Source organism: Pan paniscus, chromosome X (genome assembly GCF_029289425.2).
Source record: "Pan paniscus chromosome X, NHGRI_mPanPan1-v2.0_pri, whole genome shotgun sequence".
In the NCBI taxonomy this organism is placed as follows: Eukaryota; Metazoa; Chordata; class Mammalia; order Primates; family Hominidae; genus Pan; species Pan paniscus.
This window is the reverse complement of record NC_073272.2, coordinates 114,571,493-114,588,868: the sequence shown is the minus strand read 5'-3', so window position 1 is coordinate 114,588,868 and position 17,376 is coordinate 114,571,493. Positions and strand designations below refer to the sequence as shown.

At 38.5% G+C, this 17,376-nt stretch overlaps 1 protein-coding gene and 1 pseudogene across 2 annotated transcripts in view; one reads left to right on the top strand and one right to left on the bottom strand.

Annotated features, from left to right (window-relative positions):
• The window catches only part of LRCH2 (leucine rich repeats and calponin homology domain containing 2), a 125,797-nt gene that overhangs the window by 88,711 nt on the left and 19,710 nt on the right, over window positions 1–17,376 (top strand). For both annotated transcript variants that reach the window (XM_034949510.4, XM_003805417.7), the window contains exon 15: window positions 15,342–15,386. In XM_034949510.4, the coding sequence (XP_034805401.1) occupies window positions 15,342–15,386 (45 nt within the window). The remainder of the gene's footprint in view (window positions 1–15,341; window positions 15,387–17,376) is intronic.
• Window positions 843–12,876, bottom strand: LOC112438336 (thymosin beta-4-like; annotated as a pseudogene).

Sequence of the window (17,376 nt, the reverse complement as noted above, 5' to 3'; positions counted from 1 at the left end):
TCCTATTCCGTGGGTTGTCTCTTCACTTTCTTGTTTCCTTTGCTGTGCAGAAGCTTTTTAACTTGATGTGATCCCATTTCTCCATGTTTGCTTTGGTTGCCTGCGCTTATGGGGTAGCTCAGGAAATTTTTGCCCAGACCTGTGTCCTGGAGATTTTCCCCCATGTTTTCTTATAGCAGTTTTATAGATTGAAGTCTTATATTTAAGTCCTTAATCCATTTTGATTTGATTTTTGTGTACAACAAGAGATAGGGGCCTAGTTTCATTCTTCTGCATATGGATATCCAGTTTTCCCAGCCTCATTTACTGAAGAGACTGTCTTTTCCCCAGTGTATGTTCTTGGCAGCTTTGTTGAAATTGAGTTCACTGTAGGTGTGTGAAGTTGTTTCTGGGTTCTCTGTTCTGTTCCATTGGTCTGTGTGTCTGTTTTTATGCAAGTACCATGATGTTTTGGTTACCATAGGTCTGTAGTATAATTTGAAGTCATGTAATGTGATTCCTCCAGTTTTGTTCCTTATTCCCAGAATAGCTTTGGCCATTCTTGGTCTTTTGTGGTTTCATCTAAATCTTAGGCTTGATTTTTCTATTTCTGTGATGAATGCCATTGGTATTTTGATAGGGATTGCATTGAATCTATAGATTGCTCTGAGTAGTATGGACATTTTAACAATATTGTTTCTTCCAATCCATGAATGTGGAATATCTTTCCATATTTGTGTGTCCTTTTCAATTTCTTCCAGCAGTATTTTATAGTTTTCATTGTAGAGATCTTTTACTTCTTTGGTTAATTTCTAGGTGTTTAATTTTGTTTGTGAGTATTGTAAATGGGATTATTTTTAAAATTTCTTTTTTAGATTGTTCACTGTTGGCATATAGAAATCCTACTGACTTTTGTATGTTGATTTTGTATCCTGCAACTTTACAGAATTTGTCAGTTCTATTTTTTTTTTTTTGGTGGAGTCTAGGTTTTTCCAAATACAAGATTATATCATCTGCAGACAAGGATAATTTGACTTCTTCTTTTCCAATTTGGATGCCCTTTATTTCTTTCTCTTGTCTGATTGCTCTAGGTGGGACTCCTAGTATTGTGTTGAATAACAGTGGTGACAATGTGCATCCCTGTCATCTTTTAGATCTTAGGGGAAAGGCTATGAGTTTTGGCTTTTATTATGTTGAGATATATTTCTTCTATACCCCATTTTTTGAGAGTGTATTAGTCTATTTTTATGCTGCTGATAAAGACATACCCGAGACTGGTCAATTTACAAAAGAAAGAGGTTTATTGGACTGACAGTTCCACATGGCTGAGGAGGCCTCACAATCATGGTGGAAGGTGAAAGGCACGTCTTACATGGTGGCAGACAAGAGCAGAGAGCTTGTGCAGGGAAACTCCTGTTTTTAAAATCATCAGGTCTCATGAGACTTATTCACTATCATGAGAACAACACGGGAAAAACCTGCCCCCATGATTTAGTTACCTCCCACTGGTATCTCCCATGACACTTGTGAATCGTGTGAGTTACAATTCAAGATGAGGTTTTGGTGGGGACACAAGCAAACCATATCAGAGGGTTTTTATCATGAAGGAATGTTGGATTTTAGCAAATGCTTGTCCGGCATCAATTGGAATGGTCATATGATTTTTGTCCTTTATTCTGTTGATATGATGTATCACAACAATTGATTTGCATATGTTGAACCATGCTTGCATCCCTGGAATAAATCCCACTTGGTCATGATGAATGACCTTTTAAATATATTGTTGAATTTGGTTTGCTAGTATTCTATTGAAGATTTTTGCATCCATATTTATCCGAGATTTTGGCCTGTAGTTTTCTATTTTGGATGTGTCTTTGTCTGGTTTTAGTATTAGGCTAATACTGGCCTTGTAGAATCAGTTTGCCAGTATTCCCTCCTCTTCAATTTTTTGAATACTTTGAGTAGGATTGGTATTAGGTTTTCTTTAAGTTTTTGGTAGAATTCAGCAGTGAAGCCCTCAGGTCCCAGGCATTTCTTTACTGGGAGACTATTTATTACAAATTTGATCTCATTACTTGTTATTGGCCTGTTCACATTTTGGATTTCTTCATGATCCAATTTTGGTAGGTTTTACGTGTCTAGGAATTTGTCCATCTCCTCTAGAGTTTCCAATTTATCGGCACATAGTTGTTCATAGTAGCTAGTAGTGGCCCTTCGAATTTCTGTGGTATCAGTTGTAATGTCTCCTTTTTCATCTCTGATTTTATTTGGGTCTTCTCCCCTTTTTATCTTAATCTGACTAAAGGTTTGTCAATTTTGTTTATCTTCTCAATAAACCATATTTTTGTTTCATTGATCTTTTGTATTTTGTTTTCTTCATTTCAAATTTATTTATTTCTGCTCTGATCTTTATTATTTCTTTTGTTTTTGTTTGTTTATTTGTTTAAACCAGAGTCTCACTCTTTCTCCCAGGCTGAGGTGCAGTGGTGTCATGGCTCACTGCAGCCTTGACCTCCCAGGGTCAAGCGATCCTTTCACCTTTCAGCCTTCCAAGTAGCTGGGACTACAGGCACCACCACACCCAGCTAATTTTTGTATTTTTTGTAGAGATGGGGTTTTGCCATGTTGCCCAGGCTGGTCTTGAGCTCCTTGGCTCAAGCGATCTGCCCACCTCACGCTCCCAAAGTGTTGGGATTACAGGTGTGAGCCATGACACCTGGGCTGTTTCTTTTCTTATACTAACTTTGGATTTGGTTTGCTCTTCCTTTTCTGGTTCTTTAAGATGAATCATTATGTTATTTGTTTGAGGTTTTTCTTCTCTTTTGATGTAAGCACTTATAGCTGGAAATTTTCCTGTTAATACTGTTTTTGCTGTATCCCATATGTTTTGCTATGTTGTATTTGTATTATCATTTGTTTCAAGAAATTTTTCGATTTCCTTCTTAATTTCTTCGTTGACCCACTGGTCATTCAGGAGCATATTGTTTAATTTCCATTTGTTTGTATAGTTTTAAAAATTCTTCTTCTTATTGATTTCTAGTTTTATTTCATTGTGGTCAGAGAAGTTGCTTCATGTTATCTCAGCAACTTCTTTGTTGTTTGACTGTTTTAAGACTTATTTTGTGACCTAACATATGGTCTATCCTTGAGAATGATCCATGTGCTGAGGAGAAGAACATATATTCTGTAGCCACTGGATGAAATGTTCAGTAAATATCTGTTGGGTCCATTTGGTCTATAGTGCAGATTAAGTCCAATTGTTCTTTGATGATTTTCTGTCTGGGAGATCTGTCCAGTGCTGAAAGTGGGGTGTTGAAGTCTCCAGCTATTACTGTATTGAGATCTATCTCTCTCTTGAGCTCCAATAATATTTGCTTTATATATCTGAGTGCTCCAGTATTGGGTGCATATATACTTACAAATCACTATATCCTCTGACTAAGTTTACCCCTTTTTCATTATATAATGACTTTCTTTGTCTCTTGTTCATTTTTATCTTGAAATCCATTTTGTCTGATATAAGTATAGCTACACCTGCTCTTTTTTGGTTTCCATTGGCATGGAATATCTTCTTCATCCCTTTATTCTCAGTCTATGTGTATCTTCGTAAGTGAACTGTGTTTCTTTTTTTTTTTCTTTTTTCTTTTTCTTTCTTTCTTTTTTTTTTTTTTTTTGGTGGAGTCTTCCTCTGTCACCCAGGCTGGAGTGAAATGGCATGATCTCGGCTCACTGCAGCCTCTGCCTCTTGGGTTCAAGCAATTTTCCTGCCTCAGCCTCCTGCGTAGCTGGGACTACAGGCATGTACCACCATGCCCAGCTAATTTTTTATTTTTTGTATTTTTAGTAGAGATGGGGTTTCACCATGTTGGCCAGGCTGGTCTTGAACTCCTGACCTCAAGTGATCCACCCCCCTCAGCCTCACCCCAACATTGCTAAGCTAAAGGGAAAGGTCAAGCTGGGAACTGCTTAGGGGAAACCTGCCTGCAATTCTATTCAAAGTCACCACTCTGCTCACTGAGATAAATGCATATCTGATTGCCTCCTTTGGAGAGGCTAATCAGAAACTTAAGAGAATGCAGCCATTTGTCTCTTACCTACCTATGACCTGGAAGTCCCCTGGCCGCTTCCAGTTTTCCTGCCTTTCTGGACTGAAATATTGTTTGTCTTACATATGTTGACTGATGTCTTGTGTCTCCCTAAAATGTTTAAAACCAAAGCTGTGCTCTGACCACCTTGGGCACAGGTCATCAGGACTGCCTGAGTCTGTGACACAGGCACTATCCTCAACCTTGGCAAAATAAGCTTTCTTTTTTTTTTTTTTTTTTTTTTGAGACGGAGTCTTGCTCTGTCACCCAGTGGCGCGATCTCGGCTCACTGCAAGCTCCATCCCCAAGGTTCACGCCATTCTCCCGCCTCAGCCTCCAGAGTAGCTGGGACTACAGGCACCCGCCACTATGCCTGGCTAATTTTTTTTTTTTTGTATTTTTAGTAGAGACGGGGTTTCACCGTGTTAGCCAGGATGGTCTCGATCTCCTGACCTCGTGATCCACCCCTCTCGGCCTCCAAAAGTGCTGGAATTACAGGCATGAGCTACCACGCCTGGCCTCAAGTGTGTTTCTTGTAGGTAGCAGGTCATTGTGTCTTATTTTTTCATCTATTCAGCCATTCTATGTCTTTTTATTTTAATAGTTTAGTTCATTTACATTTAGTGTTATTATTGTTGTTTTATTCTACTGCGGCCAAGATGGCACTCACACCACAATACAAAGTCCTTGCCACTCTTCTTTCCCCTTTCCACAGGTAGAGGAACCTCTCTCAGTGGCCACCACCACCACTGGCCCATGGGAGGTTCTGCTAGCCCGCTGCTCATGTTCTGTTAAAGCCCAAGGGCTCTTCAATCAGCTTGTGGTGAATGCTGCCAGTCCTGGGACTCACCCTGAATTCTGGCTTGGGGCAGGTCCAGAAATGCTGCCCAAGAGTCGAGGCCTAGATTCCTGAACTCCAAGAGACTGCTTGTTGCTTACCTCACTGTGTCTGAGTGGGTTCCTAAGGTGCCAAATTCCCCTTTGTTTTTCCCTCTGCTTTTCTCAAACAGGAGACTCTCCATGTAGCCACAACATCTGGTTTTGTGCTAAGTCTTACCGGACGCCAGCACATCTCAGTCTCTCCCAAGGCCAACAGCATACTACCTGGGTACTTCTGCTGGTTATTCAGGGCCCAAGGGCTCTTTCGTCAGCTGGTGATGACTCCTGGCAGGACTGGGTCCTTCCCTTCAAGGCAGTGGGTTCCCTTTTTGCCCAGGGGTATATGTCTAGTAATGTCATCCAGGAGCTAGGGCCTGGAATGGGGGTCTCACAACTCTGGCCAGTGCCCCATCCTACTGTGGCTGAGCTGGTATCTAAGAGGTAAGACAAAGTCCTCCTCAGTCTTCCCTGTCCTGTCCTCAAGTGAAAGGAAGGGGTCTCTTTCTCATTGCTGCGAGCTGCACTGTCTGGGGTTGGGGGAGGAGTGGTGCAAGCACTCCCTTAGCCACCCCTGCTGGTGTCTCCCTAAGTCACATGCCACCCTAGTACACTGGCTCTAAGCTTAGCACAGCACTAGGAGTTGCCTAGAAATTGCAATCCTTGTGCCCTAGACTGCCTTTCAAGTTTACCTAGAACCCCAGAGTACTTTGGCCTGCGATTGGTGAGGTTACTGAGAAACTTAAGTTCAAGCTGCTGGCATGAGCGATTCCCATCTGGTTAGGGCTGATCCAAATGCTCCCTCCATGCCTGGGTGCTTGTTGAGCACAGCACAACTTTGTTCCCCTCTGTGGCAGGGCAGCACTAAGTTCAATGTAAAGCCCCCCAGTCCCTGTGCTCTCCCTCCCCCAAGTATACAGGCTTTCTCTCCCTGCACTGCTGGCTACTGTGGGTAGCTGGCTAATTTTTGTATTTTTAGTAGAGACCGTGTTTCACCATATTGTCTAGGCTGGTCTCAAACTCCTGACCTCGTGATCTGCCTGCCCAGGCCTCCCAAAGTGTTGAGATTACAGGTGTGAGCCACCGTGCCTGGCCACAGGTGAATTTCTAAATGCATTTAATAATTGATTTCTAGACAAAACAGTTAAAAAGTATTAGAGTATCTGTAGCCAGTTAGTTTTAAATATTATTTGATTTATTTAAGTGGCATATATGTCTTCAAATGTATCTCATTACTATTTTGATAAAACATAATTCATAAAATACATATGGATTTCATAAATATAGTACACTTTTTATTTAAAGGTTAACCCCCTGGAAAATATTTTGACACATTTTCTATGATCATTGTTAGTTTTATACGGGAGTAAAGAAGCCACTGGGATTGTAAAATAACCTGATTTATTCTGAGTCAGAGTTTATGCACAAGTTATTGTCTCTCTTTTGAAATTATTACAACCTTCTGAGGCTAGTCCGAATTCAATGGTGTTTACAACGAATTGCTCACAATTACACATTTGTTTATTTTCCACTCCTGCTGCTTCACTTGACTAGCCTCAAAAAATATGTATATGTATATGTATATGTATATAAAAGCTTCTGAGATGGACTGACCTTTCTGTTTTTCTGGTTTTTAAACTAGGCCTTTATTGTAACATTTGAATTTAGATGTAATAAAACTTCAGTAATTCAGAATTCAGATTAATACTAGTTGGGGATAGCCGAGTTGAATTAGTAAAAACTTGGAATTAGAGAGTATTTTCAAATCTATGTATATATTAGGTTTGGAGTTTCAAGACATTTAAATATGTGCAGTAATGCAAACTTAGCATCTTTCTAAGTTTTCATGTATAATGAGTATTTTAAATTAGAATTACAGTTGAGTAACAGTAATACATTTCCCATTTTCTAAGTTCTTAAGTAGATCATCTTGTATTTCTTTGCATTTCAGTTATCCTCTTATTCTTCTATGTCTTTCCTGCCTCTTTACCTTTCACCTTATAAATATGCTCAAACCTCTGTTATAGGGAAGAAAAAGTAATATCTTTTCCCTTCTCGTTGCAAGAATGATAGCTGACACCCCATAACAAAAGATGGATTAACAAGAGAAAAGCATAAAAATTTACTCAAGTTTTTATGTGACACAGGATCCTTCAGAAATGAAGACCCAAAGACCCAGGGAAAACCGTATGTTCATGCTAAGTCTGATGAAAGAAATGAATAGTTGTGGAGACACATGATTGAACAAAAAAGGGTATGATCTAATGGTAACAAACTGGGCCTGTTTGTTGAGAATCTTTTCTGTGTCTCTCTATGACATTCCTTCTCCTTCGGTATGCTGCAGGAAACCTGTCACATGCATCTTAAAGGGAGAAGGGAGGAGGTCAGAGAGTGACCTTTCTAGATTGTATGGCTTGCTTTGTGAGACGGGGAATTCTAGTTTCTATTACCTGCCTTAGGGAGAGGAAGGGGGGCTGAAGAAAGGGGGGCCTGGAGAAGGTCAGAGAGTGACCTTGAAGGTGCCATATCTTGGGGTAGTATTTTCTGAGCCCTGACACTACCATTATCCCTGACTGCCCTTTTAGCTGTTGCCTTATCTCTTTGCTCTCTTTTAGGGCTAAACTTTCTTTTTTTTTTTTCTTTTGAGACGGAGCCTCGCTGTGTCACCCAGGCTGGAGTGCAATGGCGCGATCTCAGCTCACTGCAACCTCTGCCTGCCGGGTTCAAGTGATTCTCCTGCCTCAGCCTCCCGAGTAGCTGGGATTATAGGCACCCTCCACCACACCCGGCTGATTTTTGTATTTTTAGTAGAGACGGGGTTTCACTTTGTTGGCTAGGCTGGTCTTGAACTCCTGACCATGGCCAGGGCCAAACTTTCTATTTCTAGTTCTCCAGTTTCTGATCATTCCTTAACCCACTGCAATCTGGCATTTGCTTCCATTTCTCCATTGAAATAGCCCCTCGCTAGATTTTAACATGCACCTACTAATGGCAAAATCCAGTGTAGCGTTCGACAATGATGACCACATCTTCCTTCTTGATACTCCTGTCTTGGTTTCTATCTCATTTTTCTTCCCTGTTATCATTTTGATGTCCTTCTCTAACTTTTCTTCTGCTTGCTCTTAGGGTCTGATCCTCATTTTATTACTCTAAAAAGCTCTCTCTGGAGTGTTAATGACTCTAGATGTTTCTTACATTCTGCTGTGTCTAAATTTACATCCTACAACTTTTTTTCTGTTCCCTAAATCTGTGTTTCTAATTGTTTGGATGCCCTCATTCCCATCACCTAATTGGTTATCAGCCCTAATATATGCATCGTTTCTGCAATTCATGTCTATCTCTATTGCCCTTGCCCTTTTTGGAACCCTCATACTTTCTTGCCCAGGCAATTGTGATAACTGATTAATGGTCCTCCTTTCTCAGCCGTTGGATAATTCTCTGGCTTTAAATTTCTTTATTCTAGTGTTCAGTAGCACCATAGGTTGACTATAGTTAATATTAATTTATTATATATTTTAAAATAGCTAGAAGAAAAGATTGATAATGTTCCCAGCACAAAGAAATGATAAATGTCTTTGAGGTGATTACCCTGATTTGATGATTACACATTGTATGCATGTATCAAAATATCACAAGTACCTGATAAATATGTACAATTATGTATCAATAAAAAATAATTATCAGACAATGTGAGAAAATGCCCTTAAATAAAACTGTAAATCTGTAAATTTTCTCTTAAATCTGTAAAACTGTAAATCATCCAAAAAACTTCTTACTGGCTTCCCATTACCAATAAGATAAAGTTTGGATTTCTTAAAATCTTCGTGGACCATTCCTTCTTTCCTTTTCTATATTTCATTACCTGCCAAAATTCACTTTCCTCACTAGCCTCATTAAACTGCTCTTTGTTTTCTACACAGGCTGTGCTTTCTTAGTTCTTTTTGCTTTTCTTCTTCTGAGAATGCCCGTTAGCCCTTTTATCTCTGGCAAATTCCTATTAATTAGTGTTTAGAAATGGGAGTATAGTTGTCCCTCTGTATCTGCAGGTTCCACATGCATTCAGCCAACCTTGATTGAAAATATGTGGGGAAAAAAGGCAAAAAAAAAAGGTAAAAATAATACAAATAAAAAATATAGTGTAACAACTGTTTGGATATCATTTACATTGTATTCAGTATTATAAGTAATCTGGAGATGATTTAAACTATACAGGAAGATGTGAGTAGGTTATATGCAAATACTGTGCCATTTTATATAAGGGAAGGGACTTGAATATCTGTGAATTTTGGCATGGGTGAGGCGGGGGTAGGGGTCTTGGAACCAATCCCTTGCAGATATCAAGAGATGATTTTATGGCACAGTGCCCGGGCTTATAGAATCAAACCACTTGGGTTCCAGTCCTTACTTGGATACCTATTAACTATGTGACTTTGTCAAGTCATGTAACCTTAATTAAGTTTGTTTTTTAAAACTTTATAAATGAGTGTAACAGTACAGGCATACTTAAGAGATATTGTGGGTTTGATTCCAGACAATGCCATTAAAGCAAATATCTATTCAATAAAGCAAGTCACATGAATATATATCAATAAAGCAAGTCACATGAATATTTTTTGGTTTCCCAGTGCATAAAAGTTATGTTTACATTGTTCTATAATCTAAGTGTGTAATAGTATTATGTATGAAAAAATGATATACCTTAATTAAAAATACTTTATTGCTAAAAATTACTCACAATTATCTGAGCCTTCAGTGAGTCATAATCTTTTTACTGGTGGGAGGTCTTGTGTAGATGTTGATGGTGGTTGCTGAAAATTGGGTGAATATGGCAATTTCTAGTTTGCCACATCAATGGACTTTCCTTTCACAACAGATTTCTCTGTAGCATGCGATGCTGTTAGATAGCATTTTACGTACGGTAGAACTTCTTTCAGAATTGGAATCAATCCTCTAAAACCCTGCCACTGCTTTATCAAATAAGGGTATGTCACATTGTAAATCATTTGTTGTCATTTCAACAGTGTTCACAGCTTCTTCACCAGGAGTAAATTCTACCTTAAAAATCCCCACCTTTTTTGCACATCCATTAAAAGCAACTCCTTATTTGTTAAAGTTTTATCATGAGATTACAGTAATTGAGTCACAACTTTAAGCTCTACTTCTAGGCCAGGCGTGGCAGCTCATGCCTGTAATCCTAGCACTTTGGGAGGCTGAGGTAGGTGGATCCCTTGAGCTCAGGAGTTTGAGACCAGCTTGGGCCAATGGCAAAACCCCGTCTCTACAAAAAATACAAAAAAATTAGCTGGTCATGGTGGCACATGTCTGTAGTCCCCTCTACTTGGTCGGGGGTGGCTGAGGCCGGAGGATTCTTAGAGCCCAGGAGGTCAAGGCTGCAGTGACCCAAGATCACGACACTGCACTCCAGCCAGGTGACAATATGAGACCCTGTCTCCAAAAAAAAAAAAAAAAAAAAAAAGAAAAGGAAAAAAAACTCTACTTTTAGTTCTCCTGCTGTTTCCACCACATCTACAGTTATTTCCTCCACTGATGTCTTGAGCCCTTCAAAATCGTCCATGACGATCAGAATGAATTTCTTCCAAACTCTCGTTAATGTTGACATTTTGACCTCCTCTCATGAATTATAAATGTTCTTAATGGCATCTAGAATGATGAATCATTTGCAGAGGTTTTCAATTTGCTTTGCCCAGGCCCATCAGAAGAATCACTATCTATGGCCCCAATAGCTTTATGATATGTTATTACTTAAATAGTAAGACTTGAAAGTTGATATTACTCCTTGATCCATGCACTGCAGAATGGATGTTGTGCATGAAAACATTGATCTCTTTGAACATCTTCATCAGAACTCTTGGTTGACTAGACTCATTGTAAATGAGCAGTAATATTATGAAAGGAATCTTTTTTTCTGAGCTCGATAGTGGGCTTAACATATTCAGTAAAGCATGCTGTAAACAGATGTGCTGTCATCCAGGCTTTGCAGGTCTATTTATAAAGCACAGGCAGAATAGATTTAGCATAATTCTTAAGGGACCTAGGAGTTTTGGAATGGTTAAATAAACATTGGCTTCAATTTAGAGTCAGCAGCTGCATTAGCCCCTAACAGGAGTCAGCCTGTTCTTTGAAGCTTTGAAGCAGGCATTGACTTCTCTCTATCTACAGCAGTCCAATAGAAGGCTATTTTGTCTACATAGAAAATTTGTTGTTTAGCATAGTCACCTTCATCAATTGTCTTAGCTAGCTAGATCTTCTCTGTAACTTTCTTCAGCTTCTACATCAGCACTTGCTACTTCGCCTTGCACTTTTGTTACGCAGTCAGCTTCTTTCCTTCAATCTTATGAACCAATCAACCTCTACAGCTTCCAGCTTTTCTTCTGCAGCTTCCTCACCTTGACTTCATAGGATTGAAGAGAGGGCCTTGCTCTGGACTAGGCTTTGTCTTAAGGGAATGTTGTGGTTGGTTTGCTATTCTATCCAGACCACTCAAACTTTGTCCATATCAGCAATAAGGCTGTTTCACTTTCTTATTTTTGGTATGTTCACTGGAATGAGTAGCACTTTTAATTTTCTTCAACACTTATTTGCATTCACAGCTTGGTTAATTGGAGCAAGAGGCCTAGCTTCACCCTATCTCTGCTTTCTACATGTCTTCCTCACTAAGCTTAATCATTTCAAGCTTTTTATTTAAAGGGAAAGACATACTATTTCTTTTCACTTGAACACTTAAAGAGGCCATTGTGGGATTATTAGGTGGCCTAATTACAATATTATTGTGTGTCAGGGAATAGGAGATAGGGAACAACTGGTTAGTGGAGCAGTCAGAACACATGCAACATTGATCGATTAAGTTCGCTTTCTTATATGGGCGTCGTTTGAGTCACCCCTCAAAAATTACAATAGTAACATCAAAGATCAGTATCACAGATCACCATAACAGACATGATAATAATGAAAAAGTTTGAAATATTGTGAGAATTCTCAAAATTTGATGGACATGAAGTGAGTACGTGCTATTGGAAAAATGGCACCTATAGACTTGCTTGATACAGGGTTGCCACAAACTTTTTCTGCACATTTTGAAACTTTGTATTTGCACATTTAAAAAATTGTGTATCCCGATAAATAAAATCACTGGAACAAAAAAACTGATACTCTGATTAAACTGAATTTTATAGCTTGCAGGACACCTTGGGCCAGCTTGGTTTTACTCTAGCTTTCACTGTCATTCCACCCTGCTTCTTCCTTCACCAACATTCAAATTCTTTTCCTTATCTGCCAGCCAGGCAGATGGGAGAGGCAAGAGCGGTCTTCATTTTCAGTAGCTCTTGATTCTTTGATGTGAGAGGAGCAGCACAGTCGTTTAAACTTGATCCAACCTCTTTGCATCTTGCAAAGTCAATCAGCCAAAAGAAGTAAAATATGAAGGCAATGCTTGTGCAATGTACAGTTCGTTTTCATGATGTATACCTCATTATGATTTGTCTGCTTGCTTCTCCTGTTTGGTCATTTCTTTGGAAGGCAGTGGATTTTTTTCTTGTGTTTTTTGTCTTCTTCAATTTTGACTTACCAAATTTCTCAATCCCAGCCATATCGGGTTTGTTGGATGTGGTTGCCAAGGAAGTGGAGTAAGGCGTTTGAGCAAGCAGAATCTGGTCTGCTCATAACTATTAAATTATTTAATAATAAAAGTACTTAGAATTACACTTGCCACAGAGTAACCACTTAGTAAATATTAGCATATTCACTCAAGTATCACTGTTTCATTGACATAGATTAAAACCAAAAATAAGTGACTTCAGTGATTGTCTTGCCTGATAAATAGGATTTTTTCACACGTGCCAATTTCATTCAGTGGCTCTCTGGCACACTGGGTTGAAGGCATATTGAGATTCTGTGTGAGATCACCTGGAAAGAACATGCTGCTAGATTAGTGATAGTTGCCATAGGAGAGACAGTGGAGGAAGAATACGTTTTGTATTTATTATCCCTAATATAGCTCACTTCCCAGTTTTTGGCTGAGATATCAGGTTGGTTATCTATTTTTCCAAGGGTTGTGGTTGAGATATCAGGTTGGTTATCTATTTTTCCAAGGGTTATGGAAGATAATGCTGCGTATGTAAAGGGGACCATTAAATAGACCAATGGAACAGAACAGAGCCCTGAGAAATAATACCACACATCGACAACCATCTGATCTTTGACAAACCTGACAACAACAAGAAATGGGGAAAGGATTCCCTATTTAATAAATGGTGCTGGGAAAACTGGCTAGCCATATGTAGAAAGCTGAAACTGGATCTCTTCCTTACACCTTATACAAAAATTAATTCAAGATGGATTAAAGACTTAAATGTTAGACCTAAAACTGTAAAAACCCTAGAAGAAAACCTAGGCAGTACCATTCAGGACATAGGCATGGGCAAGGACTTCATGACTAAAACACCAAAAGCAATGGCAACGAAAGCCAAAATTGACAAATGGGATCTAATTAAAGAGCTTCTGCACAGCCAAAAAAACTACCGTCAGAGTGAACAGGCAACCTACAGAATGGGAGAAAATTTTTACAATCTACCCATCTGACAGAGGGCTAATATCCAGAATCTACAAAGAACTCAGACAAATTTACAAGCAAAAATCAAACAACCCCATCAAATAGTGGGCAAAGCAGATGAACAGACACTTCTCAAAACAGACACATGAAAAAATGCTCATCATCACTGGCCATCAGAGAAATGCAAATCAAAGCCACAATGAGATACCATCTCACACCAGTTAGAATGGTGATCATTAAAAAGTCAGGAAACAACAGGTGCTGGAGAGGATGTGGAGAAATAGGAACACTTTTACACTGTTGGTGGGACTGTAAACTAGTTCAACCGTTGTGGAAGACAGTGTGGCGATTCCTCGAGGTTCTAGAACTAGAAATACCATTTGACCCAGCCATCCCATTACTGGGTATATACCCAAAGGATTATAAATCATGCTGCTATAAAGACACATGTACACGTATGTTTGTTGTGGCACTATTCACAATAGCAAAGACTTGGAACCAACCCAAATGCCCAACAATGATAGACTGGATTAAGAAAATGTGGCACATATATTCCATGGAATACTCTGCAGCCATAAAAAATGATGAGTTCATGTCCTTTGTAGGGACATGGATGAAACTGGAAACCATCATTCTGAGCAAACTGTCACAAGGACAGAAAACCAAACACCGCATGTTCTCAGTCGTAGGTGGGAATTGAACAATGAGAACACTTGGACACAGGGTGGGGAATATCACACACTAGGGCCTGTCATGGTGTGGAGGGGAGGGAGGGGGGAGGGATAGCATTAGGAGATATACCTAATGTAAATGACGAGTTAATGGGTGCAGCACACCAACATGGCACACGTATACATATGTAACAAACCTGCACGTTGTACACAAGTACCCTAGAACTTAAAATATAATAAAAAAATTGACCACAAATATACCTATATACAAATGTAAAAATAATAATAATTTTAAAAAATTTACAAAAAAGAACCTTGAATGCCAGGCATAGAAGTTTGGACATAATCTGAAAGTTAGTAGGTGTTACAACAGGGCAGTCATGAGTTGTAAACGGAAGGTTAATCTGCCACTGATTTGCAGGATCATTTGCAGTGAAGAGGAGTCAGAAGTAAGAGTTCCAGTGGTTGTCATACTGTATTTTCTTGACTCTAAGAAGCATTTTTTCACATATAAGCATGGTTCTTATGTAGTAGGGTTGTTAAGAAGATTAAATGGGTTAATACATGTAAGACATTTAAATCAGTGCCTGGCATATAGCAAGCACTAGTAGAAGTGTTAGCTGTCATCATTATTACAGTTATTAAACAATCAATATATACATTTAATGTAGTGTTTTTTAACATGAAAGCAGTAGGTTTCTTAATAATGAATGACATCTTAGAATGGTGAGATTATAGACCAGGTGTAAGATAATGAGGGCCTGGAAAAGGGTAGTAGTTGTGAGAATTCCAAAGAAGTAAGTCTGAGAGAGATTAAAAAAAGAATCGACTTGATGACATATTGGATATAGTGAATTAAGAAAAAGGAAAATTCTAAGACAACCCTCAGATTGCACACCTGAATGAATGGGAAATAGCTTGGCTTAAGAAAGAAATGTTACTTGATCTGTGTAAAGTACTTATAACAATGCCTTGCACATGGAAAGCATTATTTTTGTTAGTTATTAGTAGTAGGACTATTTACACCTGTTATATACTTAAATTTGTTATCAGGTAATGTAATAAAGCTACCAAAATATGAAAGAACCTTGTACATAATTTACTAGTAGAGAATTTATATGTTCAAGGGAAAATAAATTATGTGTTTTAAATATTTTTCAGTATAAATCAATGAGGAAGAGTTCAAGTGGCAATGAAAATGATGAGGTGAGAAAAGATAATATTAATAATTATTTGAAATGTTTACTTATCATATGAAGTTGGCTCAGTGAGAGTAAAATGTAATCCATTTTTCAGTTTCTTTGTTAGTGATTTAATGCATGGTTTTTTCCAACGATAAAAACATATGAGCATCATCATACAATTATTAATTTAATCATTTAATTTCCATATGTCCTTTAGAATGGAATTACTAATAATTCAGTTTTAGAATTTTATCATCATTCGTCTTAGACCTGTCATCTGTGAGTGTGTGTTGTCTTTCACATCTTTTATCTTTCTAAATCAGCCTGGTCGTCAATTGAGATTTTTTTTAGGAACTTTGTTTAGGAACTCCTTCCACAAATTCTGCATGCTATTTTAAAATTTAAAATTCGACTTCTACAGTTTGTGCATTACCATAAACCTTTCTACTGCACAGTGTAAACTATGCAGCAGCCTATCATTGTTGAAAAGATATATTCTCATTACCATAAATACTTAAGTTTTGTGTATTTTTGTTGGAGAGATTGGTATTTAATTTGATGTTGGGTACTTGGCAGGGCTTCTGAAAATGTCTTCAGTTTTAGGAAATAGAATCACACAGGGAAAAATAATGAATAGAGCCAGATGATTGGTCGTCTGCCAGCTCAGATGCCGATTTCTCTCCATTGGCCTCTCCAGTAGTATTTACTGGGATGAATAAAAGTCAGTTATGGCTATAGCTGGTCATATTTTCACTGTTAGTATTTATGTTTAAGCCTAAATTACATGTTTTGTATGGGTATGCTTGGCAATATTTACCCATGCATCAGCACAATCAGTTCCTGTACACCTGCCCAAGCTTTCCATTGCACCAACTCCAAAAGATCCCAGCTTACCCTTTAAATATTATTCCCAGGGAATGGCCTACTGTGTGGTCTCTAGCATGTCTTCACCAGCTGTCAAGCCTTCAGTGAATAACACCTGTGTACCTGCTGAAGCCTCTCAGATTTGTCTGCAGTCCAGACCTCTCCCCTGAGGTTCAAGCCCTTGCAATATTTTATCCATCTTCCTACCTGCTTAGAATTTCTGCTGGATATATCTCATAAACCCAATAGGACTAAATATGTTCAAAACTGAGTTTTTAAAAAGTTTTTGCTTCTAAACCCACTTTTTCGCTAATATCCGACAGTTTGTGTAGTGGCTCTCAACTTTGGCTGTACACTAAAATTACCAGGTGAGCTTTAGACAATACTGTCGCCTGGGTCACACCCCCTAGATATTATAATTTAATTGACATGTGGTATGTTGTGGTATGGACTGAGCAATGAAGTTTTTAACGTTTCCCATGTGAGTTTAATGTCCAGCCAAGGTTGAGAACTACTGAGTTAATGGAATCACCTTCCATCATCTAGCTGGAGCGGGGGCTGGCAAATTATGATCCAGGGGCCAAATTTGACATGCTGTATGGGATTGTAAGTAAAGCTGTATCAGAAAACAGCCATACTCATTTGCCTATGGCTACTTTTTCATTACTGTGGCAGTGTTTGAGTATAGTAGCTCTCCTTTTTTCTCCATTTCACTTTCCAAGGTTTCAGTTACCTGTGGTCAACCACAGTCTAAAAATAGGTGAGTACAGTACAATAAGACACTTAGAGAGAGACCACATTTACATAACTTTTATTACAATACATTGTTATAATTGTTCTATTTTATTATTAGTTATTGATGTTAATCTCATACCTGATTTATAAATTAAACTTTATCATAGGTATGTACGTATAGGAAAAAACATAGCACATATATTATAAAGGGTCTGGTACTATCTGTGGTTTCAGGCATTCACTGGGGTTCTTGGAACATATTCCTCATGAATTAGGGGGACAGTTAGTTGTCACAAAGCCTAAAATATTTGTCATCTGCCTTTGACAGAAAACATTTTGTTATCCCTGCCTCCTCATACCCGCTTTTCTCTTGCCTGCCTCAATATCTAATCAGCAGCCAAGACTTACTGTTT